Source organism: Amborella trichopoda, chromosome 6, assembly GCF_054954075.1.
Source record: "Amborella trichopoda isolate Santa Cruz 75 chromosome 6, AtrichopodaSantaCruz75HAP2 v2.0, whole genome shotgun sequence".
NCBI classification, from domain to species: domain Eukaryota; kingdom Viridiplantae; phylum Streptophyta; class Magnoliopsida; order Amborellales; family Amborellaceae; genus Amborella; species Amborella trichopoda.
The window spans coordinates 37,344,279-37,371,755 of NC_142341.1; the positions used below are offsets into that span (position 1 = coordinate 37,344,279).

General features: G+C 35.8%; 2 protein-coding genes across 22 annotated transcripts in view; one reads left to right on the forward strand and one right to left on the reverse strand.

Moving 5' to 3' along the window:
- Positions 1 to 15,362, forward strand: part of URE (urease) — a 49,859-nt gene extending 34,497 nt beyond the window's left edge. For 15 of the 19 annotated variants that reach the window (XM_088870371.1, XM_088870365.1, XM_011625415.3 and 12 more), the window contains 9 exons: positions 4,469 to 4,608; positions 5,763 to 5,900; positions 5,980 to 6,071; positions 6,777 to 6,906; positions 7,028 to 7,186; positions 9,531 to 9,701; positions 11,614 to 11,748; positions 14,735 to 14,806; positions 14,929 to 15,362. In XM_088870371.1, coding sequence (XP_088726497.1) covers positions 4,469 to 4,608; positions 5,763 to 5,900; positions 5,980 to 6,071; positions 6,777 to 6,906; positions 7,028 to 7,186; positions 9,531 to 9,701; positions 11,614 to 11,748; positions 14,735 to 14,806; positions 14,929 to 15,150 — 1,259 coding nt within the window. In that variant the 3' untranslated portion in view covers positions 15,151 to 15,362. Of the gene's footprint in view, positions 1 to 4,468; positions 4,609 to 4,773; positions 5,542 to 5,762; positions 5,901 to 5,979; positions 6,072 to 6,776; positions 6,907 to 7,027; positions 7,187 to 9,530; positions 9,702 to 11,613; positions 11,749 to 14,734; positions 14,807 to 14,928 lie in introns of those variants that run through there. The other 4 variants (XR_016058184.1, XM_088870377.1, XM_088870375.1 and 1 more) reach the window with 4 other exon arrangements.
- A 4,132-nt stretch (positions 15,363 to 19,494) lies between these two features.
- LOC18435126 (mitochondrial phosphate carrier protein 3, mitochondrial) lies at positions 19,495 to 25,690 on the reverse strand. 3 transcript variants are annotated; one of them, XM_006845177.4, is made up of 6 exons: positions 25,375 to 25,690; positions 24,802 to 25,163; positions 22,159 to 22,202; positions 21,839 to 22,053; positions 21,129 to 21,253; positions 19,495 to 19,892 (listed from the first exon to the last, which is right to left on the reverse strand). In XM_006845177.4, exons 1-6 carry the CDS (start codon positions 25,483 to 25,485, stop codon positions 19,814 to 19,816), a joined length of 936 nt encoding a protein of 311 aa, XP_006845240.2. In that variant the 5' UTR covers positions 25,486 to 25,690; the 3' UTR covers positions 19,495 to 19,813. The 3 variants fall into 3 exon arrangements, with proteins under 3 accessions (XP_006845240.2, XP_088726504.1, XP_088726505.1); XM_088870378.1 differs by having other exon boundaries at positions 25,303 to 25,563; XM_088870379.1 differs by lacking the exon at positions 25,375 to 25,690 and adding an exon at positions 25,235 to 25,331.
- Between the last annotated feature and the right edge of the window lie 1,787 nt (positions 25,691 to 27,477).

The window sequence follows — 27,477 nt, forward strand, 5'->3', positions numbered from 1 at the left end:
CGTTCAAAGGCCAAGTAGTTGATGTTGGGTTTTGTGGCTTTTAAAGGCCTAAAGAGCTTGTAAACATGATATGTTAAAGTGGAATATGCACTTTAGTAGGAGTGTGTGTGTTGACTGACCAAGGATTGAGCGTTTTATGGCTCTGGTCATGTCCAACAGAGGGACACATATATATGTGCATAGACAAAGCTCCCTTTATACTGTAGTGGCAAGTGCTAGACTTGCTCTTAAAGGAAGAACTGAAATCCACATTTTAGGATCATGGTCCCACCATTTTATTATCCAACTTTGACAAGCCAATGATGAGCTCTTGAAATGAGACTGTGGGTCATGGGTCTTTGTTGGGTTGGATGAGAAAACAGTAGCAGCTCATGGTTTCTTGGGCTAGTGGAGTGCCCTTATTGTTGCTAATTTTAACTCATTGGTATCAGACCACTCTTAATATATTCGTATTAAAAATGTTTTTATGATTTTTAAATATTTTTTTAGAATTTTAAAATATTATTTCTGTTGTAACACTTATTAGAAGGGTATTTCTAAAATTTTCAGAAATTGATAAGACACATGTGGGGACAAAGGATCCAGCCCCCACATGTGTGCCACCCATGTGGGACCCACATTACCCCTAGGGAGGCACGCCACCCTTTTTTAACAAAAAAAATAGGGCATGACACGTTTTAAGGAAAAGTGGGCTCTCCACTTATTCAGGAGAAAGGGGGCACACCCCACTTTCTTAATATTTGATTTTAAATTAGATAAGAAATCTTTGAATAGGATTTGATTTCCTATTCTAGTAGGAATTTTAAAATATAGATTATCCTTGATTTCCTAAAGATTATGGGAAACCTAGATAATAATATGATTGATTATATTTTAAAATTTAAATAGGAGTTGGTTATGGGTCAAAATCTAAGGGGATAAAGCTTCTATCTTTCCACACAAAATTATGATGGCAAATTTGTGGGATAGATGACTCTAATTAAGTCTCTCTCACCCCACATATTTCTTAAATCATCCTAAAAGGTCTAGCAGGAAATTAGATAATGCATACCTAAGAAAATCCTATTGAAATTGGGAGATAGATTTCGTTCTATTGAAAGGCCTAGTTTGAACCACAGTTGTTGGGTACGGGAACGGGAACGGTTTCACGATCAGGGGTGGGATCGGTGGATATTAGGGATCGATGTCCGTACAACCTCAAAGATTGGGATCGAGCTCCATGTGTGATGGGGATCGATCTCCTTTGTTACATAAGATCGATAATTATTATATAAAGGTGCGAGATCCTATACATAAGAAGCGAAGTTCCCAACATTTTTTTGAGTTTCTTAACTCAGGGAGCGCATTACTAAAAGTGATTCAAAATATTATGGAGCGAGGAATAACTTTTATAGGAGCGAGTTCCATTTTCTTAGAACATAAGTTCCTTGTGTAAGTAATAAGGATCCATGGCTTTAAATGTAGCTCCCGGTATTATTAACCAATAACATGTAGGCTTAGTCTTTTTATGAAATAGATAGGAACTTTAAAACAATCCCATATTGGTGGGATATGGATGCCATATATGGCGATGCTTGTGTTCCGTTATTTTGGAATCTAGATCCAATGCACTCTGGAGCGCGAGCCATAAGACTAGGGAACTAGATCCTGTAATGTTCAGGAACGTGAAATTAAATTGTAAGGAACTCGTTCCCTTATAAGATGGCGCAAGATCCCGAAAGCACTAAATTGAGTTTCAGACGAGATCCGCTCTGGGATCAAGAGAACCGAGGTTCTGCAAGGGATCGCCAAGCAAGGGAGGAGATCTCGGTAACTATGGTTTGAACCTCTTTCAAATATACAACTAGTTTCTCTTTCAATCATCTATTATTCTCTTTTCTTCACGCCACTTTTTCCTCTCTCTCAAAAAGTTTTGAAGTCATGTGCCTCCCCTCTCTTTGCCCCATAGGGAGGCACGCCACCCCCTCTCCTCTATATTTTTATCACACCACCCAAAAGAAAAATAGAGGTGATGTTATAGTGAAATACTAGAGCCAGGATTTGTTGTATTTTGAAGAAAAGAAGGGAGAAGCCCAACCTAGAGAGAGATTAACTGACAAGCTTAGCCCTAGTTTGTTCCCGTAGGGTTTCTATAGGCCCTAGTTGATTTTTGGGCTCTTTAGAACCCTAGTAAAAGAGGTATCGCAAGTAAAACTTCTCATCTCAAAATTACCAACAACACTTGAAAGGAGTAAAAGTGTGCCACCGGTCAGGGAATCGAGTGTGGGGTGTAGTAAGACCTATGAGGGTAACTTCAAACATCTTCCAGTAAGTATTCCAATAGTTTTAATTAATTTTTAAAATTAATTTTTATTTTTTGTGAGTTTTTAGGAACTTGTATTGTATTAAAAATTATAGCGCAAGTTTTTTTAAAGCTCCTGGATAGTTTCTATTTCTTTTGGCAGTAAAAATAAAAATCTTAGGTTGTATCGATGGCATTATTTTTATTTACAATAATATTTTGTGGCCTTTGTAAATGGAATTCAGTTATATTGAATAAAAGTAAAATAAATTTTTTAAATTTAATACTTTGAGTTCCACATAGCCACTCTTTTCAGAGGGACACGTATACATGTGCATGGAGAGAGCCCTTTTGCACTATAGTGACAAGTGCTAGACTTGCTATTAAAGGGGAGAAACTAAAATTCACATAATGGGATCACAGTTCCACTATTTATTGGACCAACTTTGACAAGCCAAGCGTGAGCCCTTGCATAAGATTGTGGGTCATGGGTTTGTTGGGTTTGTCTGGGAAGACAATTGTGGATCATGTTCACTGGGTTTGACGGAGTGCCCTTTATAGTTGCTTATTTTGTGTCATTGGTACCAATCCACTTCTAAATATTCTATTTTTGATATTGGAAATATTTCTGTGAATTTTAGAAATATTTTAGAATTTTAAAAATTTATTTTTACTGTAAAATATTTTGAAAAGTGACCCATAGGGGTGGTAGGCCCCACTCCTTTAATTATTTGGTCTTTAATTGATTGAAAAATTTGAGTTAAATAGTCTTTTAAAATAAAATATTTGTTTTCTAGTATTGTGGGAGTTTGTTTGACTAAACAAACGTTATCTTTTGATTTTCTATGAATTTTTGAAGAAGATAATAGGAAGTTTTGGATTGGATATAATCCTATTTAACTAAGAAGTTGGACTTGGGTCAAATTATAAGGGGATAAGGTTCCTAATAATCTTCTAAAATCCTGATGGCTAATTTATGGGATGGATGACTTAGAGTTGTTCGCCTTCACCTCATAGATTTCCTAAGTTTGCATTGGTCAAGCTGATTCATTAAGATAGGCAGACATGGAGAAGGAATTCTAATCCAAATGGGAGAAGGAATTCTTTCTATTCAAACACCTTTGAGCCTCTCTCTTTCTCTCTCTCAACACCCATATTTTCCTCTCATCCATGCACCAAGTCTCTCTCATTAAAATTTGTTATTTTCTCTCCTCCCTTCCCTAAAAGGCCATGCAACCCAAAATTTGATAAGACAAGGGTGACATATTGAAATTCTAATTAGGGTCTAGCTGTTTGGAGAAGAAAAAGGGGTACGCCCAGCCATAGGAGGATCTATACCTTCAAGCACAGCCTTAATTGGTTCCTAAGGGTTCGTACAAGCCCTAGTTAGGTTTCCATGATCAATAAAACCCTAGAGTAAAAGAGATTGCCTATAAAAGCTTCCCATCTCTGAAATTCCAGAAAGATCAAAGGGGACAAAAGTACGCCATTGGTCAGGTTTATCAGGTGTGAGGTGTATCAAGTCCTGTGGGGTAACCTTAGGCATGATCAAGTAAGTCTTCTTGGCTGTTTTTATTTATTTTTCAGTCATATTAGCGCACTTTCTGTGATTTTTCAGGAACTTATATTGTACTTAAATTCACAGTAGCAGACTTGATATTTAGGGTTTTATTTTTTATTTGCAGCAGTGTATTGTGGCTCATATAAGTGGAATTAAGGTATATTAATAAAAATTAAAAAGAAAATTTTTGAATTTATTACCTTGAATTCCACCACATAGCCACACCTTTCCACTACCACCACCACCACCCACAGTCACTGCTACTGCTACCAATTTTAATGCCAACATGTTTATTATATATTTCAATTTCAAATTTTAGCTATTTAATTTATTTTTAAAATTTTTTTCCCCTAAATGAGATCTTAGCACCTACCAAGATGTTCCTTGCGTCCAGGTGGTGTGTTCTGCACCCTGCCCATACGTATCTTTGGGTTCTTGGCATTGTAGTAAAATCATAACTTGATCTCTGTTGCGTATCAAGTTGCTCATAATCTAAAATGGAGCTGCTGGCTGATAACTGAGTGGTAGCTTCACCTTGCCTTCATTTGTTTACAATGCCATGTTGACTAGCATAAGCTTTAGATTGTACATAAGTACATGGAATGACTTAGCTTTCTTGTTGGAAGGTCTCACAACACTAATTGGAGGTGGAACGGGGCCAGCACATGGCACAACAGCAACTACTTGTACACCTGCACCATCACAAATGCAATTGATGCTGCAGTCAACTGATGACATACCACTTAACTTTGGCTTCACTGGGAAGGTATTTCCCTTCTTGTTCCTCAGTTATCCACTTAATAGTTGTGCCTCTTCTATTCTTTTTGGGAATCTCAAGACTCAAGATTAGTATGAGGGCCTTATCTTTTCCTTGTGAAACTGGGAATCAATATGCTTCGTCATGTGGCTCCATTTGGCCCGGGGGATATAGCTCAGTTGGTAGAGCTCCACTCTTGCAATTGGGTTGTTGCGATTATGGGTTGGATGTCTAATTGTCCAGGCGGTAATGATAGTATCTTGTACCTGAACCAGTGGCTCACTTTTTTCTAAGTAATGGGGAAGAGGACCGAAACATGCCACTGAAAGACTCTACTGAGACAAAGAGGGCTGTCAAGAACGTAGAGGAGGTAGGATGGGCAGTTGGTCAGATCTAGTATGGATCGTACATGGACGATAGTTGGAGTCGACGGCTCTCCTAGGGTTACCTCATCTGGGATCCCTGGGGAAGAGGATCAAGTTGGCCCTTGCGAACAGCTTGATGCACTATCTCCCTTCAACCCTTTGAGCGAAATGTGGCAAAAGGAAGAAAAATCCATGGGCCGACCCCATCGTCTCCACCCCGTAGGAACTATCAGATCAGCCCAAGGACGCCTTCGGCATCCAGGGGTCACAGACCGACCATATGTTTGGTGGATTTCTCTCTGCTTATTTATAATGACCTCGATTTCTTTGGGATTCATGGAACTGATGTAATGAGTAATACTTTCAACTGGCTTAAGTCAATATTGTCATATGATTAACACATTTTGTTGTGCAATCTGCATTTTTTCATCTTTCTAGTATTTTAGACATCATTGTGAAAGGTTCTCATGCACTCTTTGCGAGCACACATGGTTGGCCGTGGCTTGCAGGCCTCATGTATTATGTACTTTTGTGGGAACAAAAAAATATTTATGGGAATAATGTGTCTGATTTATCATTTGTTTTGATTATAGCTGTTGTAATGATTGGACGTCTTTTTAATGATTTTCATTTTATCCATTTTGTATTGTAACTATCATCTGCTCTGCTTCATTTGTGATGCATTTATTCGTCTCAATGGCAATTGCTTTCTAAGGGAGACGATCCTCAGATCATGTGTTGCTCAGTCTGTCTGCATAGAAGCTCGTTCTTTCAGTTACTGATTTTCATAAGATTCAGGGAAACAGCTCCAAACCTGAGGGTCTATGTGAAATTATTAAGGCTGGAGCAATGGGACTGAAGCTGCATGAGGACTGGGGAACAACCCCAGCTGCAATTGATAACTGCTTAGCTGTTGCTGACGAATATGATATCCAGGTACTACATTTAGTTAAATTCTTAAATTTGTAATGATGATTTGTATCTTAAACTTGCATGTTCTGTGAGCTATGCCAAGGTCAATATTCATACGGACACCTTGAATGAATCTGGATGCGTGGAACATTCCATTGGTGCGTTCAAAGGGAGGGCAATCCATGCATATCACAGGTGAAACATGTTGGTTTCTTATATGAGCTCTAATGATTATAGCCTGTATTGATATAAAAGCTTTTTACTTGGCCCCTTATGGCCATAATATTTTTTCATTGTTTGGCTTGATGTTTTCTATGCATCACTGCAGAAGTTTGTTCGAACTACAAAAAAATGATTGGAAGTAGTACAATGTTTTGTGTTCTCTGAGCTTCGTAAGCCCCACTATCTTTTGCACATGTCCCAGGTCATAATTGTAATAAGAACGTTTCTCAGTTTATAAAATTTTAAATCTAAATAAAATGTTCCCATAGTTGTCTGATCTTTGTTTCTAAATTTGATACCCAATGATTCATATGAAGTTGGTGAGCTCTTATTCTTCGTCATTGTCCCAAAGTATACCATGTCTTAAGAAGCTTATATACAATTCTTCAATTGCTTTCCTGCCATAAGGGCACGGTTGTTTTTTTATCACTAAATAATATTATGGACTTGGTTGATTTTTTAGATTTCTGAAATTGCATTGAATGGTATTACCACTTTTATTTGGTTTCGTGGAAGGACTGCAACCCACATAGAGATAAATCCTGTTTGCTTTTATTTTGGTACCATGATATTATCCCATAGCTTATAAGAAACATTTCCTTTTGCATTGTCCCCTTTGAAGGGCTACTGAAAGTCAATATGGCATTTATTACTTCCTAAATGTATTGTATTTAACAGCGAAGGTGCTGGGGGAGGTCATGCTCCAGATATTATCAAAGTCTGTGGCCTGGCCAATGTGTTGCCTTCATCTACAAACCCAACTAGACCTTTTACAACAAACACCATTGATGAGCACCTCGACATGCTGGTGAATATCAAGTGTTTCCATTTATTTCCCTCTTTGGTATTTCACTGAAATTATGTTTTTTCAAGTTCCTCTTGCTTCAATAGGTTTTACATGGAGTTTCTTCTTTTTTGAATCTATTTAGATGGTCTGTCATCACTTGGATAAAAACATTCAAGAAGATGTGGCATTTGCTGAATCTCGAATACGAGCAGAAACCATTGCTGCCGAAGATATTTTGCATGATATGGGAGCAATCAGCATTATATCTTCTGATTCACAGGCTATGGGACGTATAGCAGAGGTTTGGATTGGCTTATGATTCTCTTCATTCATTTTGTATGCAACAAGTAATTTCATAGACATGAGTAGATCAACCGTTGTTTATTACCAAATGTTGCATCATCCTTAATTTTGGCAAACCACAGGTGTACGGTACATCTTACCCCTGTGCTTCTGTTAGTATATATGGCATATTTTGTTGTTTCTTTTTATCAACCTTACACTTGTTTGCTGGTTAAGAGTCATATTTAAATTAGGATTCCTACTTGCATTAAGAGTGAAGATTAGAGCGTCTTGGTAAAGGATGACGAGGTCAACGAAGGGTGGAGAGTTTATTTTCAAAAAATGTTAAATGACGAATAGGATGGAAACACAACATTAGGAGGAATGACATAATTAAGTATAGAGATCATAGATACATTAGTAGGATTAGGATATTTGAAGTAAAAGAAGCTTTGAGAAAGATGAAAATAGGAAAGGCTTGTGGACCACATGGTATCCCCATTGAAGTTTGGAAGTGCATGGGGGAGATTGGTATATGTTGATTGACTAAGTTGTTCAACAAGGTGTTGAGAACAATGAAAATGCCAGACTGATAGAGAAAAAAATATTGTGGTACCTATTTACAAAAGCAAAAGAGACATACAGAATTATACGAACTATCGAGGGATAAACTTATGAGCCACACTATGAATCTGCGAGAGAGAGTGATTGAGCAACGACTAGGCGATGAAACGAGTGTATCGGAAAATCAGTTTAGTTTTATGCTAGAAAGGTTAACAACTGCGGTCATGTTCCTACCTAGGCAAATAATTGAAAAGTTTTCGTGTAAGGGAAAAGACCTCCACATGGTCTATATTAATTTAGAGAAAGCGTACAATAGGATACCTAGAGACTTAATTTAGTAGATGTTGGAAAAGAAAGGAGTCTCCAGAGGCTATACTGACATGGTGAGAGATATATACGATGAAATGCTAACTAGTGTAAGGAAAACTAATAAAGAGATAAGGAGTTTTTAGTGACAATAGGCCAACATCAAGGGTCAGCACTGAGCCCATTTCTCTTTTTTTTGGTTATGGACGAGTTAACTTGGCACCTACAAGATCAGGTACCATGGTGCATGTTGTTCGCGGATGATATAGTTTTGATTGATGAGACAAGAGGCGACGTCAACACAAAGTTAAAACTTTGAAGGGATATTCTAGAATCTAAAGATTTTAAAATTAACTGGATTAAGGCAAAACATATGGAATGCAAGTTTAATAATAATAAAAGTAGAAATGAGAAAGAAGTTAAGATTGATGGCCAAAAAATACTTGAAAGGGATTATTTTTATATCTTAGATCGATAATCCAAGAGAATAGAGAGATTGAGGAAGATGTCATGCATAGAATTAGAGCTGGGATGACGAAGTGGAGATATGCATCTATAGTTTTATGTAATCGCCACATACCTATGAAACTAAAGGGGAAGTTCTATAGGACAGCTGCAAGACCAGCCATGCTTTATGGGACGGAGTGTTGGGTACTCAAGAAACAACATACTCTTAGGATGAGTGTAGTTGAGATGAAGATGTTGAAATGGATGAGTGTCAAGACAAGGAAAGAAAGAATTTGGAATGAATGCATTGAGAATTTGGAATGAATGCATCGAGGTAATTAGGTATGGCTTGGCTAGCCATGTGCAATGTACGCCTAATACAATTCTGGTTAGGAGATGCAATTTAGTTCAAGTCGAAGTAATGAGAAACGATATGGTGACTTATGGTCTTACTGAGGGGATGACCCTTGATAGAGCAAATTCGAAGAACACGATTTTTGTAGCCGACCTCAAATAGTTGGGATAAAGTTCGGATGATGATGATGACGATGACGATGATGGCTTGAACTAGGGCTCCTACTCAAGCTAGAATTCCTAATTGTATTAGAATTCATCTTGTAAGTTTGAATTCAGTTTTGATTTATGTTTTATTAAGCAAGAAGAGTTAAAGATCCTAGATTGTTGTAGGTTTATTTCTACATTGTATTGTGGGAATTGCAGCTAAGTTTGAATAATTTTGTTGTGTTAGTTTTTAAGACAATTTTTCCTTAAAACTCTTCCAACAAAAACTACTGCAAACTACATATTAAGCAAGTAAATTACCAGTGACTTCAGCATGCCTTTATATACATAACCTTTGCCTTTTTGAGGGGTAGTTCTTATTTATTTAAGTATACAATCATGACCTGTTGAAATGTTGGGATTCAGTTCTGGGTTCCTTTGGTATTTGGCCCTTTTGCTTGCAGTGGTGTTTAAATTATTTTCATGCTACACTATTCATTACCTCTTTAAATTTTGAAATAGTTTTGTTCTGATGCTCTTCTCAGGTGATCACACGAACGTGGCAAACAGCCCATAAAATGAAGTTTCAAAGAGGAAATGTTACTGAACCAATTGGGTCCCAAAATGATAATTTCCGAATTAAGCGATACATTGCCAAATATACTATAAATCCTGCTATAGTTAATGGAATTTCTCAATATGTTGGATCAATTGAGGTAGGCCTATTTTTGCGGTGATATCTGTTCTCCATGTGTTTATTCCCTACAAGATATTGTTTCTCTATGCTCTCTTAGATCTTTCCAGTTTGCATTACTGCTTACACTGGATATTTTATATGCTTTCTTCAGTTTATAGAACTTCAATAATGACGTAATACAAATCAATGCATATTGTATATGTTGAAATATGAGTTAGATGGTTAACACAAGTTAATGTAGCACAATATCTGGAAACAGCTTGGCATGAGAGATGTTCTATTTTTGTTCAATGATTAATGTGGGCAGAATGTAAAATTCTGTTCTGTCAGAAAAATCCTAAGACTGGAAAAGGATATCTGCAGACACAGTGATTGAGTTTACTCTTTGTGGGTCTAGCTGACATACATCCTTGTCATATGTATGTGCAGATAAATCCATTCCTCCTGATATTATTTTCCCCAAATAAATTCTCATAGTATTTTCAAGGTTGAACACTAGATTATGGAACTTGATGCCTATGTTTTTCCAGGGAACACAAATGGTATCTGCTTAAAGGATACCCTCTGGAAATTCGTTCCCCTCAAAATATTTCTAGACAACTCTTCTGGCGGATCAAATTATCTAGTATTCCTTAAATTCGAGAATTCACTGGTCCCTATTGACCAGAATAGTACAAAATATTCACTACTTTATTGACCAATAATAATATTTTTAAAACACTATCCGTACATCTTTGAATGTCATCCATGAAGGAGACATTTCCAAGAAAAATGGCAAGAATATTGGAATTTTCATAGATAGTATCGAGCTTTTTGGTTTCAGTTCTGAATCCCAATGCTCTTAAATATCTCTCGGAAGCCATTGATGCTGCTGCTGATACCATCAACAATACATTATTGTTGTTAAGATATGTGTTCTTAGTTATAAGATCCTATGATGTCTAAAGATATCGCTGAACTTCGAATCTTAATTAAAGGATGATTTGTAAAATATTACTGGGAGTTTGCACACACAAGATAATGTCGTTAAATTTATATCTCACTTTGTGTGAAATCCACATATATCTGGGTAGCATGGTTGTGTCTTGACACATTCGAAGGTGCAATTTCACATTTGTATTAATAAGAAAGAAATTACAGTACAGATCATGTGTGTATAAACACATATACAAAGATTGGCATACCTGCTTAGCAGGAGCCATTTACAAAACTCAAAGGATATTACAGTCAGCCGACAGTCACTTGTCAAAATATAAATGTTAGTTAAAAAAGTGACTTGACATAGACTCTAGCACTTGATGGTCGCTTAAACAACAAATAGAAGAACTAGGTTTCTCATGTGTCACGAATCAAATGGTTGGACGATTAGGCAACTTAAATTCAGGTGAGCGTGTTGATTTTCAAATTACATTCCATGTTTATCTATTCAGCATCCCTGGTATTACAGGTTTTTAGTAGATGCAATGCTGGTATGTAATGCACATTAAATGCTGGTCAGTTTTCATGGATTTTGCATATCCATATTGATCTAATGCTTTCTGCTATTCGCTTGCTTGTATCATACATTAGCATAACACTCATCACAATTTAACTAAATTATGTGAATGGATTAGCTTCTACAATTTTGGCAATAACTGGAGATAATGTTCATAGGCTATTGTGCAGAAACATTCTAGTGACAGATATTGTTGGAAATTATATTATTAAGTTTGCAGAAGACAAATAATCTTGAGAAAAGTTCTGATGACATCATCATGTTGGCTTCACCTTGTGAATTGCAGCAGTCAGAAATTTACAAAAAATTTCTCTTATATAAAATGGGAAAAGAAAAAGTAGAACATGTACTAGAGTGCATAGTGACAAGTGTTACAGGAAGCACCCAATTTTTTATCTTAGCTCTCTGTTCTAAATGTTTCTTTGCTCTGGTGCAGGTTGGAAAAATGGGTGACCTTGTCTTGTGGAAACCTGCTTTCTTTGGAGCAAAACCAGATATGGTGATCAAAGGTGGTGTAATTGCATGGGCCCAGATGGGAGATCCAAATGCTAGCATTCCGACCCCTGAGCCAGTAAGAGATTTCCTCTCATTTGACATGCTATTGATCGACTCACTTGTATATTGGATTAGAAAGGTAAGAGATTAGGTACACAAACATTGTAATTAAAACTGAAAATAAAAAATTTGAACATATGCTACGGCAACCTGCTCCAATAAACTTCCTGTTTGCAGTTCAGAAACTGTTATGAGGTGATGATGCAAATCATTGCCTCAAAATTCCTGGGCCCTCTGTAGAGGCAAAGTGGCTGATGGGCACCCAATATTGGTAATTTATGGGTGGATTAACAGGGGATATTAGAAACTGCATTGAATACAACAAATGCAACCATTAGAAAGAGTATCATAATGACCTAAAGGAAATCACAGCCCGATGTTTAGGGATGTAATTCATATTTGCAAGGACAGGAGAGTTGATTTACTTACAGATGACTTACTGCTATGTTTTCTTAAATATTCAATAGACCACTTCCTGAATTTCCTTGCCTTTTGTTTCCAGCAAAGCAATGGCCGTGCTTAAGAAATTATATTATAGGGTGATAGTTTCCCTGAACCATATTTATTCATGATATGATCCTAATCAAGATTAAGGATTCCAGCTGGTAGGAAATTGACTAGAAGGTAAGACTAAAATTGGGTAAGTTTTGGAATTATGTTATGGGTTGGTTTTCATAGTTAATGGGGATTTATGGCGGTGTAGGTTGGTAGGGAGTCTAGATGTTAAGAAAGTAGGTGCTTTGATTGGGATTGAGGATGAGGATTAGTTTGAAAGGCAGAAAGAAACTAATAGGGGAGAGTACCACGGAAATCTTTTTTTTTTTAGCATTAACAAAAATTTAATTATTGAAACAGAAGTACAATGAAAACACACAGAAGAGAGCCTGGAAAATGAAAAGAAACAGCAATGGAGGACCGGCCCCCTCAAAGTAGATTGCAAGGCGGTTTCCCCCCAAAGAGTTTGTATATAATAAATTGTTACTTACTTTTGATAATTTCATCCATATTTTTAGGACAAGGTTTCTATAAGGCCTAGGCTTTATAAAAACAAAACAAAGCCTCACATCAAATCCTCATTCGGAAAGCACTTTTGGCAACGGAAATTTCCATGATGGCTCTAAAATCAATTTCCAACATCGAAAATAAAATTCGAAACTAAAAAAATTGTACAGATCTCTGAGCACTTATTTTTAAGGCGAAATGGACAGTCTAGATAATTTGTTACAATAGACACTATTTTTAGAGCTTGAAATCCTTTTTTTTTTTCACAACCATAATGTTCAAGCTAAGATGAGTGATTTAAAGTTTTTCTAATGCTTCAATTACAATTTTTGATGAGTTATGAGGTGAGGCTTTACGTATTTTAATATGGCTGCAGTCTTATCAAACCTTTTTCCTGTTTTTATGGCATCAAATCAATTGGTATCAAAGAACTTTCCTAGAGCACAAGCCAATATTGTGAAGATGGATAAAATTGGGAGGAAATCCAAGAAAACATTGTTGTTCAAAGGAAAACCTTGTCAAATTCAATTCTACAATGAATGCTCTAAAATGTAGTGATGGCGCTACGAGCGAAGCACTAAAATGTAGTAAAGCAGCTATCTTATCTGCGATAACTCATAGATTTTAGTCACAATATGCAGATGCTTGTGCCTACATGTACCTTGAACACCACTGATTATGTGAAGCTAACGTCATGTATGGTCAAAGTGAGATCCCAATATCAAAAGAAGTTAAAGAAGGGAAAAATTAGCCAGAATGTGGCACTCTGAAAAAAACAGAAATCATGTAGCTAGAAATCTGCACAAGGGAGCTAGGAAGGCAGAGTTGCCAAAGATCTGCAGGGAGCACTGGTATCAGAAACCCCACAATTGACATCTAAACAAAATGGTGAAGAAGATCTCAATCTTGTGGAACTGGGAAAGCCATTGGGCAAAGGAGAGTGGGGTGAGGGAAAATCCTGGAGGACATGATTGTTTCTAAGGGGGTGGAATGATATGATCCTAATCTGGAATAGGGAATCCAGCTGGTAGGAAATCTGCTAGACTGATACAAATAAAATTTGGTAACTGTGTATTTATTTTATGGGTTGGTCTTCCAAGTTATCAGGGATTTATAGTGGAGTAGGTTGGTAGGAAGTTTGGATGTTTAGAAAGTAGGTGTCTTGATGGATTTGAGGAAAAGGAAGGTTTTGAGAGTTGGGAAGAAATGATTAGGGGGAGAGTGGCACTTAGAAAAGAGCTTGTAAGATCAAAAGAAAATCTAATGAGGACCTACTTCCTCGAAGTGGTTATAAGGAGGGTTGCTTCCTCAAAGATGCTACATCAAATAAAGTGATTATTTATTTTTTGTATTTTCCAGCTATATTTTTTTGGAATCATATCAATGAATCTATCATTTACTATAGGTATTGTTCCTACAGCCCTAAACACTGGTATGATGGCATACGTCTTATTTTATAATTAAGCGTGCGGTTTGTACAGAGCCGAGGCTCTAAACAATCAAATTAGAGCCCACATTCAAATAGTGTCGAGAAATGTAGTTTCAATATTGGAAATTTTTTACTAGCCTTAAAATATATTTTCATCTTTAATTATAAAATTTGAAGCTTCAAAAATAGTGTAGATCCAGCAGATATATGAAAACTTAAATAACTTAAAAACTGACGGTCCAAAAATGTGTTACAAGATGTACTATTTCCAAAACTTGAAATCCATTTTTTTCTCAAGTCCATGCATCTTGATGTTGAGATGATCAATTTGAGGATATTTGAGCATCAAAACAACCTCTTCTAGTGAAAATTTTGAGGTAGACTCTAATTTGATGTTTAGAACCTAGGCTCTATATAAACTTTTCCCTTTAACTAATGATAGTTACAGTCTGCTGCCCAAAGGCTACTGTCATCACCAGGTTTCCCAGTAAGTCTCTTTGAAGATCCAAAAGTCGGCGGCACAGCTGTTCACTGTTTCATTAATATTGAAAGTTGATTTTCAATGATGCAGGTGATGATGAGGCCCATGTTTGGTGCATTTGGGAAGGCTGGAAGCTCCACCTCTATTGCTTTTGTTAGCAAGGTAATTCAATGATACTCCCCATTTCTCTTTCTTCATGTCAAGTGCAATAAGAAATTTATCTGCTTGATTGTTTAGTTTACTGATAAGAAATGAACTTTGTTACGTATGAATAAAAATAACAGGCTGCCAAGGATGCTGGAATTGAGAGGGAGTATGGGCTTAAGAAGAGGGTGGAGGCTGTAAAGAACGTACGTTCCATAACCAAATTAGACATGAAGCTCAATGATGCACTCCCCGACATTGAGGTTGATCCAGAGACCTATCAAGTAACTGCAGATGGCATGCTTCTTACTTGTGATCCAGTGAGCACGGTCCCCCTCTCTCAAAATTATTTTATTTTCTAACTTTCGTAGGATATTGCAATGAAAGCATGTTCCATGTTTTGAAAACCTCACGCCTCAATGAAACACATATTATGCTATAATGAAGTTTCTTCTTAAGATTTTTTGTGTTTGACGAAATTGAACCCCAACTGTGTGACTTGTGAAAAAGCTTTTTGGGCTTTCCAGAAGCATGAGAAATTTCAATGTTGATCGGGCACTTGCACTTTTTCATCTTTCCTCTTCCCCCATATTTTACATCAGCGTATGCCTGCACTATATGATGCAACCTAATCTAAATGATATCTATTAGTATATCTTTAGTTCCAAAAGAAAAAATTTGGGATATGAAGCCATAGAGATAATATTCTCCAGCATCCTAAACTAAATCGAGACTATCAAATATCCAACATTTAGAGCTTGAGTTTAATTGTTGAGCGCTTGACAATTTGCAACTCTACATCCTAGGTTCAATTTCCTACCAAGGGTCGGGGCCTCTCCCCACTAACTCTCCCATAATAATAATAATAATAATAATAATAATAATAATGATAATAGTAATAGGCAAAAGATCATGTCAGCCCCCGTGCTGATAGCTGCAGTGTCAGCCACTAACCCAGATTGAATATGGGCCGATCTGAGGGTCATTACTTCATTTCGTGTTTGAATTTTCATTGTTTTTCTACAAATCCAAATCACTTGAAATTTGGAGCGTTTATTTTTCAAAAATAGAAGAACATAATAAAAATAATAATTCGTAAAATATAAGTTGATCAAAATACCCACGAAACAATTTGGGGGTATTTTGATCAATTTATATTTTGTAATTTTTTTTTTTATATATTTTTATTAGGTGCATCTTGATGAGAATAATGAATGTTTAAAATTTCAAGTGATTTGGATTTGTAGAAAAAAAGTGAAAATTCAAATACGAAATGAGATTGCAACCGTAAGATCAACCCATATTGAATTTGGGTCATTGATATTGTAGCAGTTTGCCCATGGGCTAACAGAATCCATTCCCATAATAATAATATCCAACATTTGGATGGACAGTCGCGGAAACAAATATTTTCTTGATAATGGTTGCTGCTTGCTAGAGCTGACTTTAAGGAAAATGGCCAAGAAATTCAAATGTGTGTGGTTCTCATATGGTCGTAATTTTAAACAATTAAAGTAAGACGCACCATTAAACTTTATCATTAGATGTAATTTTGGCATAAAAATTTCATAGTATGTCTTGAAAATCCATTTTCATCTCTAATTATAAATTTTTAGACTCCAAAAATGGGTCAAATCAAATAGATTTATAAACACATGAAAATATTATAAATGGACAGTCCCGATAATGTGTTGCAAGATGCACTATTTTTTAGATTCAAAATTTCTTTTTTTATTTTCATATTCATACATCTCAATGTTGAGATGATGGATCAGAGCATTTTTCCAACTTCAAAACAATATTTTATGATGGACGTTTTAGTGTACCTTAATTCTACATGGTAAGGTTGCAACCTTATAAAAACTTTTTTCAATTCAATGCGCCCCTTTTTTAGATTAATTGGAAGAGTAAAACGAATTGTTGAAAGCTGAGGAAAGCCCATATGAAAATGCAACAAAAAAAAAAAGGAAAAAATTGAAAATTTGAAGTCATAAGGATTATGCAAAATGTACTTTTGAGTTTCCAGAATGAATACTTCTTGTAAAGGCTCCTATTGATGTGCACTATGTGGAGCGTGATACCCTTCCCCATTGGTAAAAGTTTCTATAGAGCCTAGGTTCTAAACAATCAAATTAAAGCCTACCTTAAAATTTTTAATATAAGAGGTTGTTTTGATGCTCAAATATCCTCAAATTGATCATCTCGACATCAAGATGCATGGACTTGAGAAATAAATAAATTTCAAGTTTTGGAAATAGTGCATCTTGTAATGCATTTTTGGACAGTCAATTTTTAAGTTATTTGAGTTTTCATAGATTTGCTCGATTTACATTATTTTTTTTAAACTTTAAATTTTATAATTAAAGTTAATAATATATTTTAAGGCTAGTCAAAGATTTCCAATGTTGAAATCACATTTCTTGACACTATTTGAAAGTGGGCTCTAATTTGATTGTTTACAGCCTCGGCTCCATACAATCCGCACCCTCCTCCATTTTCTTACTTACCCCCAAAAAAAAAAAAAAAAGAAAAAAAAAAGAAGCTTCGCCATTTTCTTCCCACAGGGCTTAAAATTATCGAGAAATCCTTGCACAAACAACCATTAATCTTATGTCAAAGAAATAAAGTGTCTTATCGAGGCTTGCGGAAAGGATGGTGTTCTATTTGGGAGCTGAATTTGGTGATGATGTATGCAAAGTAAAAATTCCATTTGTTCAAAAATAAATAAATAAATGGAAACCTATAGAAAAATCCAGTGTTATTTTCAAAATTAAAAAATATTCCCATATATTTCATATTTTATTTTACATGGAAATCCTACTTTCTGAAAGCATAAAATGTTATTTAATTTTACTTTTTTATCTATACATCAAGATTAAGCTCAAATTTGGTACGTCTACTATTCACTATCACACATCCGTTAAAAAACATTAAAAGTTAAAAGTAAAAAAGTCCCTGAATATTGTAAAGGATTTGGGTAATTTATTTTTAAATAAATTTTAACATTTTTTATAGTATGGAATGGGTGAGAAGTATAACCATGTCAATTTAAGCTTAATCCAATATATGGAAAAGAGAAAGCTTTCTATGTTCCCCTACAACATAGAAGTTCTATCCTCCCCCTACCATCCAGCCATCCATTTTTTATCAAGAGAGCCACTCATCGTTTGATCTTAGATCCAACATCTCAAAATATTTTATTTTTAGTTTTTTTAATACAAATTTTATAAATATGAAATTTGGTACGTGCCATCTTCTCATTTGGGCGCACTTATAAAAAATATTAACAATAATTTTTTGATAAAAATAATGACCAAAATACCTCTTGAAACTTTCAGGGGTATTTTGGTCATAATATTTTATTAATTATATTTTCGTTAGTGTGAGTTTAATAGAGGAATGAACTTCCAAAATTTGGTGTCAAAAAAATTTATAAAAAAAAAGTTCAAAAATAAAATAGTGTAGAGACGTGACATTGTGATTGGGGCAATCTTAACCCTCCATTGAAAAATGGACGGTTGGATAAGGAGAGGATAGAACTTCTATGTAGTAGGGGGACATAGACAGCTTTCCCTATAGGAAAAGAGATAAAATTTAAATACAATCTATGCTATGAAAAAAAGGGCAACCTTCTCTGCTTCCCCTACAGTATAGAAGACGTATTCTCCCCCTTATCCAACCGTCCATTTTGAATGGAGGGTTAAGATTGCCCCAATCACAATGGAACGTCTCTACACTAGTTATTTTTAACTTTTTTCTATAACTATTTTGACACCAAAATTTGGACATCCATTCCTCTATTAAACTCATACTAGCGAAAATATAAAAAAATATTTTCAAAAAAATAAAATGACCAAATACCCCTGAAAATTTCAAGGGGTATTTTGGCCATTATATTTTATCGAAAAATTATTTTTAATATTTTTTGTAGGTGCGCCCCAATGAGAATATGACACGTACCAAATTTCATATTCATACAATTTGTATAAAAAAGACTAAAAACAAAATACTTTGAGACGTCCGATCTAAGATCAAACGGTGAGTGGTTCTCTTGATCAAAATTAGACGGTTAGATGGCAGAGGGAGGATAGAACTTCTATGCTGTAGGGGAAGCATAGAAACCTTGCCTTTTTTTAAATCCCATCAACCATCTAGAGTTTTTAGAGAGGTTCTAGGGGAACCAAAGATATTTAGACTGAGTTTTTCTGTGTTACTGCGATGAAGTCTAGAGGAATCAGCTGAGTTCATTGGGATTTAGACAAGTCAAGCAACACTAGACCATAGCTTTCTCTAGGAGGTGGGATGGATCTAGGTAACATTAACATGAGAAAAATTAGGGTAATTTCATCCCACTCAGTTTCTGTTGTTTTTTGAATTTTGAAGGCTTGAAATTTCAAAGTGTGAAAATAATTGAGATGCATGCTAAGTCCCATTCAGTTCACAGTCGCGGCTTTTGTTCTGTTCTTGAAATTCAAATCTTCAAACCAAAAATGAGTTGTCCCCCATATGGAACTTTGGGAGTTGGGGCCTCATATATCAAAATGCTCTTTTTCATGCGTTTTTGTAGTTTTGTAAGTCATATGTACAAGTATTTAGAATGTTGGATTTTGTAAGTCATATGTACAAGTATTTAGAAGTTTCCAACATTCCCTTCCTAACAATTGCAATCTTCTAGGTTTAGGATTTCCTTAGTTTGAAGACAAACAGAGTAAGGACTTGCCTCCAGAGCTTTGCTATTAAATACTAAGATCCTGGAAGTCAAGAGGACCTTCCCATCAACCAGGATAGGAATCATGTAGCTTCTGTATTTCACCATACAAAATTATAATGGCAGTCGTTATAAATTTTTCTGATTGTGGGACAATGGATGATTTCATACAAAATTCATCTCCAGCAACCATGGCTTTGGAGTTGGCCTGGAGGAAAATATTGGAATTTACATCAGAAGGATACAACTCAATGAAATAGCCAGCTTCAAACCACAGGGGGTCGCCTCTTGGGCAATGATGATTGAATAGAAAAGTTTCAAGCTGCCAATGAGTCACTTAGAGCACTCCCAAGCTTTGAGCTGTCAGAGTTTGAAGGCATCGTCCCTGACGGAGGCCTGCCACAACCATTAAGTTTTAGAAAGTATTAAACATTTGACTGCTAGGATGTGGTAGAAGTATTAATTTATCTACAAATAAACAGTAAGTAATTAGCTAGTTCCCTTATATTAAAACCTAAGAGACGTCCTTCAGAACATTGATCAAGTGACTGTTACAGTGGAAGTGTAATGTGCTTATCAAATTTTAAGAATATTGAAACTGTATGCTTAGGAATCTCAGAGTTCAATAAATTCTGAATAAGAACCGAAGCATAGAGGCCAGTGACCACAGTCAACCTCCAATGACAATTTGACATACAATAAAAATCCATTGCAGAACAGCCTTAATTCATATTTCACAACCCATAATCCATTGTAACTGATTAAAACTTTGAAGATCTCAATAAGTCAAACTAGCAAAGACTTGCGGCTTGAAAGTGACAAATTCAAATTAAACATCTCTGATGGATGCGAAATCCGAAGTAATGGCCCCTGGACTTACTATACTTGGATGAAAAATATGAGATACATGAACATGGAATCACTTTCACACATACAAACATGGCAATATATATAGTAAGTAAACATCCTCTACCGCTGCCCAGGAATGTAGAAACGTCGTATCAATTATGTTCCCCACATGGTTCGAGAAAATCACAATCAGTTACCCTCTTTATTGCATTTACATAGTAATGGATGATAGTGTTCGCGACATTTTCAAGAAATTCAATACAAAGGTGCCAAGTTTATATCATGATTCCACACCAAGGGCAAAAGGAAACATCATGGAGAAGACTTTATATAACTTCTAAATATATATAGTTCACCGATCTCTCTTGCATGGGATTAAAGAGGACTGTATTATGCATTTGTGAAAATTGATTATAGGAGCCAAAGAAAATGGGCGCATGCTGACAACATACCCTTACACCATATCCGTCTCTTTAAATCTAGCCTTAATCTCATGCATTGAATAGTTTAGCAGCAGCGCCCACCCTCCCACACCCTACCAACCCCCCAAAAAAAAGTATGTGTCTGTCTATTTCACAAGGAAAGATAAATTATTTAACAATTCATACCCTAATTTTGCATGACCCTTTGCCAATGCACATACTTTTGGAGTGCATGTCCACTGTGGACAGCTTCTTGTATTTAAAGGTTCCATGCATGTAAAAATCTACACACACAGTGTAAATACTATTGTGGATACAGTTATAATAAATATCAATGACAATGACTAGATGAATTACTTACAGTCCATTGATGACCTTGAATGCGTCATATATTCCCCATTGTGCTCCAGTGAGTGTACCCACCATTAGGATTCGTAGTGTCAAACCCCTTGTAAACAAAGAGGCAATGCTCACCTTTGCAATCGCCTGCATGAGTTCAAGATATTAGGCTATGAGTAATGAACGCCGTATAAAAACCTTAGGATCATACAAACTGTAAAAACTGTTTGGATTTTGTGGCTGTTTTGGATTTTGTGGCTGTTTCAATTCTTGGCCAAAACTAATGTTCCACATTTTCCCTGAAACTGGAAAATTAAATTATGGAGCATAGATGAGATCTGAAGTTTCAGTCGAAACAGGAAATCTTGGGTAACATACCAAGCATGATCAAGTGATGTTCAGATGTAATTTGAAATCATATGAAAGATATATAGGATAATGGAACATGGTTCCAAATTCTGAAACAAGCAGTGCTTTTCTAAGCCCTTGTGCTCAGGCATTGACAAGTAGTTTTCACTTTTCAGAATGGGGGTAGGAAAATCTCCATTAGTAAGATGTTATCCACAAACCACGTTAATAATATAGGCTTTTCCAATCAGATAAAACCAAGTGATTGCATATACTAGACATCAAAAACATGAAATAGGATTCCTAAAAGTTAAGTTGGTAATAATCCAACAGAGAGATGTTAACTAATATTGTAGAAGTGAAAAGTAAAGAACCCATACTTACGGTGGATAGGGTTTCGCCCTTGCAGTTGTTGATGAGGGAGACGAGATTATCAGCTGGCTGTGAAACAAGAGCACAAGATATTCCTGAGATGTAACCAGCCAGAAAGCTCACTCCCAACTGAACTGACTTGGGACATTCTTCTCTAGACATTGACAAGCCATGCTTGTAAATCCCTTCCACTGTCTTCTCAAAGCATACAAATTTTACCATTGTGTCTACAAATGGCAAAGAAGTGAGATCATTAATTTTAAAGAAAAGGATACCAAATACTAGAAATTAAACTAAATATAGTTACTTCATGCCTAAGTGTTTTCACTCACAGGGTATCTGTCTTCCCCATAAAGGCAGTAATCCCTTATAAAGCCTGTCAATAAAAGCAAGTAATATTTCATTCAGCAATGCATTGAAGTGGTAGTGAACAAGATGGATGGCACTTCTCTGAAAAAAGAGAGATTAAGAGAGAAGGGGTTCCCGAAAACAGTGATATTACATGCAGAGCACATCAAGTGACTTATATATATAACATAATAAACTATTTGATAAATCAACACAAATATGTTCATACACAAATGAATGCATGCATGCATAAACACAGTCGCACACCTACATGCATATACAAACATAGTGTTGACAAGCAAATCAGATATTGTGCAGCCAGTGATCAGAAACTTGCCTCGGCCAGGGAACTCGCCCTCTGGCTGAGGTGAGTTACTTGGCAGAGTCAAGCACAGGTCTGACAAGCCCTATATAAATTGAAAAAAATGAGAAAATTTTAAAAAATTTAAAACAATTGTATTAAGAGAAGAATAAAAAAAAAAAAAAAAAAATCTTCAGCAGTCCAAATAAGCTTAAACAAGTACTAGAAAAATGGATTTAGAAAAAACAGATATATAGTTGGGGGCATTTTAAAAACTCTTTAAAAAAGGAAAATATAAAAATAAGGATTTGTGGCAAAAAATGCTCACTAATCTTTGCCAAAAACATATAAATCATACACAAAAGCTATAGATTCATCCCACATATTTTTCAATTTTTTAAATTTTTTTAATAACCCCGAGTTGTAAACACAACTTGGGAAAACTCGGCTTCCCCCTGATTTACCGACTCTAACTAGAGAGTCCCATCCCGGCACACTGCATGCAACAAATCTTGCACAGTAAGAGCAGCTCATTGAGGACCAAAATTTCATTAACCATACAACCAATCTTCTCTCACATCATCCAGCTCAACCAATCTAGAGGTGGCACTCTAAGGCAAGGCAAAATTGTAGTCATTTCCAGGAGTTGTTCACTATTTTGGTGTCAATTCTATGACATGTTCCCTGTCATCCATTGCAGCTCCACTCACTACTTTTGGTAACAAACATATGTCACTTGTTGAATGCCACCCTCTATTCCTTGGGAAAAGGCCTGTTTATTTTTCCTATTACCAAATTTTCCTCATGAGACAAATTAGCTTTGGAGAGAAAAACAAATTGTATGCACATATCATCGCCTTCCTCATGCATACTAGTTTCTTCAGTTCAGCATCAAGCACATTATGGTTGAATCCCAGTAGGATTAAATAAAATCGTGTTACCTCTAGAACCCAGAGGACTTGGATAATTAGTTCGAACAAGTCAGAACCAGAATGAACCAGTTTGAACTGAACCTATCAAACCAGGAGAACCTTCAAGCAAGACTGCATAAACTAGATCACACGGTCGCCCTATTAAATTTTCTCACCTGAGCAGTTAAACTGGTTGCAGTATGTAGATCAGTGATTAACCATGAACTGGATTAACAACCTTTGGGTCGATGGCTGATGTTTCCTTAATACAATAATCCCAAACCAAAAATTTGATGCCATTTTTAGGTTGACCACTTACAGCCTTCCTGTAATTGCAGTAATTTTTGTAACTGATTATGCCCTGTATTGGACAATGTCAAAATCCAAAAAATGAACTTTAATCATGAATTATTGAGCCAATCCCTAAGATTTTTTAATGTTGAACTTCAATGAGGAGAGTTCTTAGAAGGGGAGGCAACAAAATGCATCCAAAACTGAAACAGCCACAACCAGGAAGGCGTTCATGTCCAAATATATGTATGTACAAATAATCTGATATTGACGGGATAGATAATTATCCCATACCTGTTATAATCTAAGAATAAACTACACAAACTTTCATGAATGTGCTCTTTAAAGAAAAAAGGGTAATGTCTGTGTTTTGAATGCTTTGTCACTGCGAGAATAAATTTAAAAGCAAAAAAAATTAACAAAAGTTTTTCCAAAAGATTAGGAACCACAATAATATCAAGTTTAGCAAGGAATCCAGAATCAAAAGATAAAAAAACAAAAAAAAAGAAAAGAATAGATAGTGCATGTAGAGAGGGAGACAAGTTTTAGCGCAATTACTGCTTGGGAAACAGATGGGGAGTTTAGACTTCAAATCCTTGATTTAAAAGGAATAGTTGCCAGACAAACCAAATACAAGAACAGTGGAATATCTTGAATCATTAGGAGGCAAGGGAATTTTAGTTTTTTATACCAAATCAAAGCTGACATTTACGAGAATTTTTAATGTCTTGACTGGTTAACTAAAAATCATGTCACCAATTATCAATTGCAAGCCATGACAACGCAGAAAATAAATTTTTTTACAGAGATTAAGAACACATGGAATCAATTACCCCAAATGCATTGGGACCATCAATTCTATATCACTCATCACCATTTGAAAGACATGAAAGCGCAAAATGGAATACTGTTGGAAGACCTGAAAGCTGAATAAAGGGGGAAAAAAATGCAAAAACTAAAAACCCATGAAAAGAATTACTCAAAATGCATGATCACTAGCACTAACCCGTCTCTTGGAACCACAAAAACCCAGAAAATAGAATCTTTCATAGTGAAAAAGAAAAGAGAAACAACATTGAGAAAGCATAGTACATAGGCAGAGAAATAATTCATGAATGGCTTACCCTTTGATTCCCTGTGTGGCCACAATGTCTAAAGCAGCCCCAAAGAAACCAATGGCGAAGTCAGGATGAGTCTGAACTCTAATTTTGAGGGCTTCAAAAGGACAGAGAGCAATGTCTGCTATGAACTCAGCTGAAGCAGAGCTCGCAAGATAAACGAGGGTCTTATGCCTACCATTACTGTTGCCATCTCCCTCTCCTCCATAGAGAGCCTTGAAGAATTCATAGAGCCCAAATTTCACAGCACCCTGAGCACTGTAACCAAGAAATGTGGGAACCAATCCTTTGAATAGAGCACCAGGGCCGTGCCTCCTGATCAACTTATTGAACCCACATTTGATGCTTGTGTACTTTGATGGATTAGCCTGAAGTAACAAGGCCTATCGTCAGTTGGTTAGAGAGAGAGATAGATACATAGAGATATAGAGAGAGAGACCTGCATGTTACATTTGAGAAGGTAGAGAGAGAGATCTGCATGTTACATTTGAGAAGGTAGAGAGAGACCTGCATGTTACATTTGAGAAGGTAGAGAGAGAGAGACCTGCATGTTCCATATGAGAAGGTAGAGAGAGAGACCTGCATGTTACATTTGAGAAGGTCGAGAGGGGTGACTCCAGCATGAGTGAGGCCGCAGCTGAGAAGGCCTCCAACCATGCAAACAACGTAAAAATCGAGTGAGAACATCATCTCTCTCTAAATGCATTGGAATGCAATGAACGCATATTAATGAATGAATTAATGAATTCAAAGCGTTTGAGAGAGAGAGAGAGAGAGAGAGGAAGATTCGCATATCCAAGTTGGATCTTATAAAATATCAGCAGCCAATTAGGTCCCCGCACTTCTCCAGCCCATTCTCCTGTCCGGCCCACCTCCCAGACATTACTTTTATATTTTTGTCGAATTTTATAATTCATGTTTAATAAGTTAAAAGTCTCGTATTGAAAGGGTGACCCTCACCCCTCTCATGAAGGAACTCCAAATATACTTTAGCATACGCTGGGCTTGTCCACACACCTCTCTCTTTCTCTTTTATTTATTTATTTATTTATTTATTTCGAGTTGAGGAAGTGGATAAAACGTCTACCCTTTATAAGAATTCAACCTAGCTTCACAAATCGTCGAGCGCTAACCAATTAAACCCGAGCTCTTTTCTTCCGTATTGCATACACTTGAGCCTTTCTTGGATCAACAAATTGACCCCTCCTCGGAAGGCATTCTGATTGTGGGACACATGCCCCCCCACCCGCTGTTTATAAACTCCAATCCTCGAAAAAGTTCGATGTGGGACACACAACAAAAGAGGGAAAAGAGGGATGTAGAGAGAACGAGCATGGGCACTGATTGCAATTAAGTCAAAAGACATTGTACTCTCAAGGGTGTAAACCCTACCTACGGTGAATTTTAGAATCTCAAATCTTAGGGAGATAACCTCATCAACTCATAGATTAAAATTAATTAAAAAAAAATTGAATTGCATCATCCATGCAGTTGATGTCTCAATTGAATAGAAACCATCGAACTTTTAGAAAGTGAAATATAAGTATTAGAAAACTCATATTTCAATTTTTTTTTAGAAAAATCATCTATTGATTTTTAAGTGATTCCCAAAATTTCAAATTGAAAAAAAGTTTGTAGTTTAACCGAGGAAGTAGAAGTAAACTATATGCCCTCAAGTACCAAGAGGGAACCTAGTATACATGCCCACTGTTAAAATGTCACAAGAATACACTTTTTATATAGTTTGAATTAATTCAAATGGAACAAGAAATAATTTCAGTGTTGAATTGGGTTCTCATGTTTATATATTTATTTAAGAAAAAGTTTATATAAGATTGCAACTTTAAAATGTAGAATTACATATGTGCGTCAAAAAGCCATTGGAAAATATTGTTTTAATATTAAAAAACCATCTAATTGATCATCTCGACATCGGGATTAATGAATATGAAAAAAAAAAAAAAAAGATTTTCAGTTCCAGAAATAGTGCATCTTGCAACACATTATCTAGCCCGCCCATTTTTGAGATTTTCGTATGTTATAGATCTACTTGATTTTAGCTATTTTTGGAGTTTAAAATTTTATAATTAGATATGAGAATAGATTTTCCAATAATCCTAAAAATTTTTTACACCAAAATTATATGTTATGATAATATTTGGAGGTGCGCCTTAATTGGATTGTTTAAGTTTGCAACCTTATAGAAACCACACCCTTTTATTTATCCATTTAGATAACTGAGATAGGGAAGACGAATTATTGATTTTGAGATGAAATTAACCGATAACAAACACTCAAACAAGAGAGAAGTTCTCAGTATATACGGATTTTATATATAATGATAAAAAACTATAATTCACTACCATTATTTGAAAAAAAGTATACAAAGAAATAAAACATAGATTTTTAAGAAATTTTGGATTTTTTTTTGAAAAAATTTAAAGCTGAATCCAACTGATCCAGTCGATTCTTTGATCAAGACTGCCAATCCGCCAATGGAATCAGTTTCACGGATGGGTAGGTTACCGATCTATTTTTAAAACCTTAGATGGAACCAAATTGAGGTCCCATGGACAGTACGTATGTTGCAAATTTTGTGGAGGTAGATCTGGAGTTGCTGATCCAGATCGAGAATAGGGGGGACCGACTTGGTTCCTAGTCAGAATTAGGAATTGGTCTCAT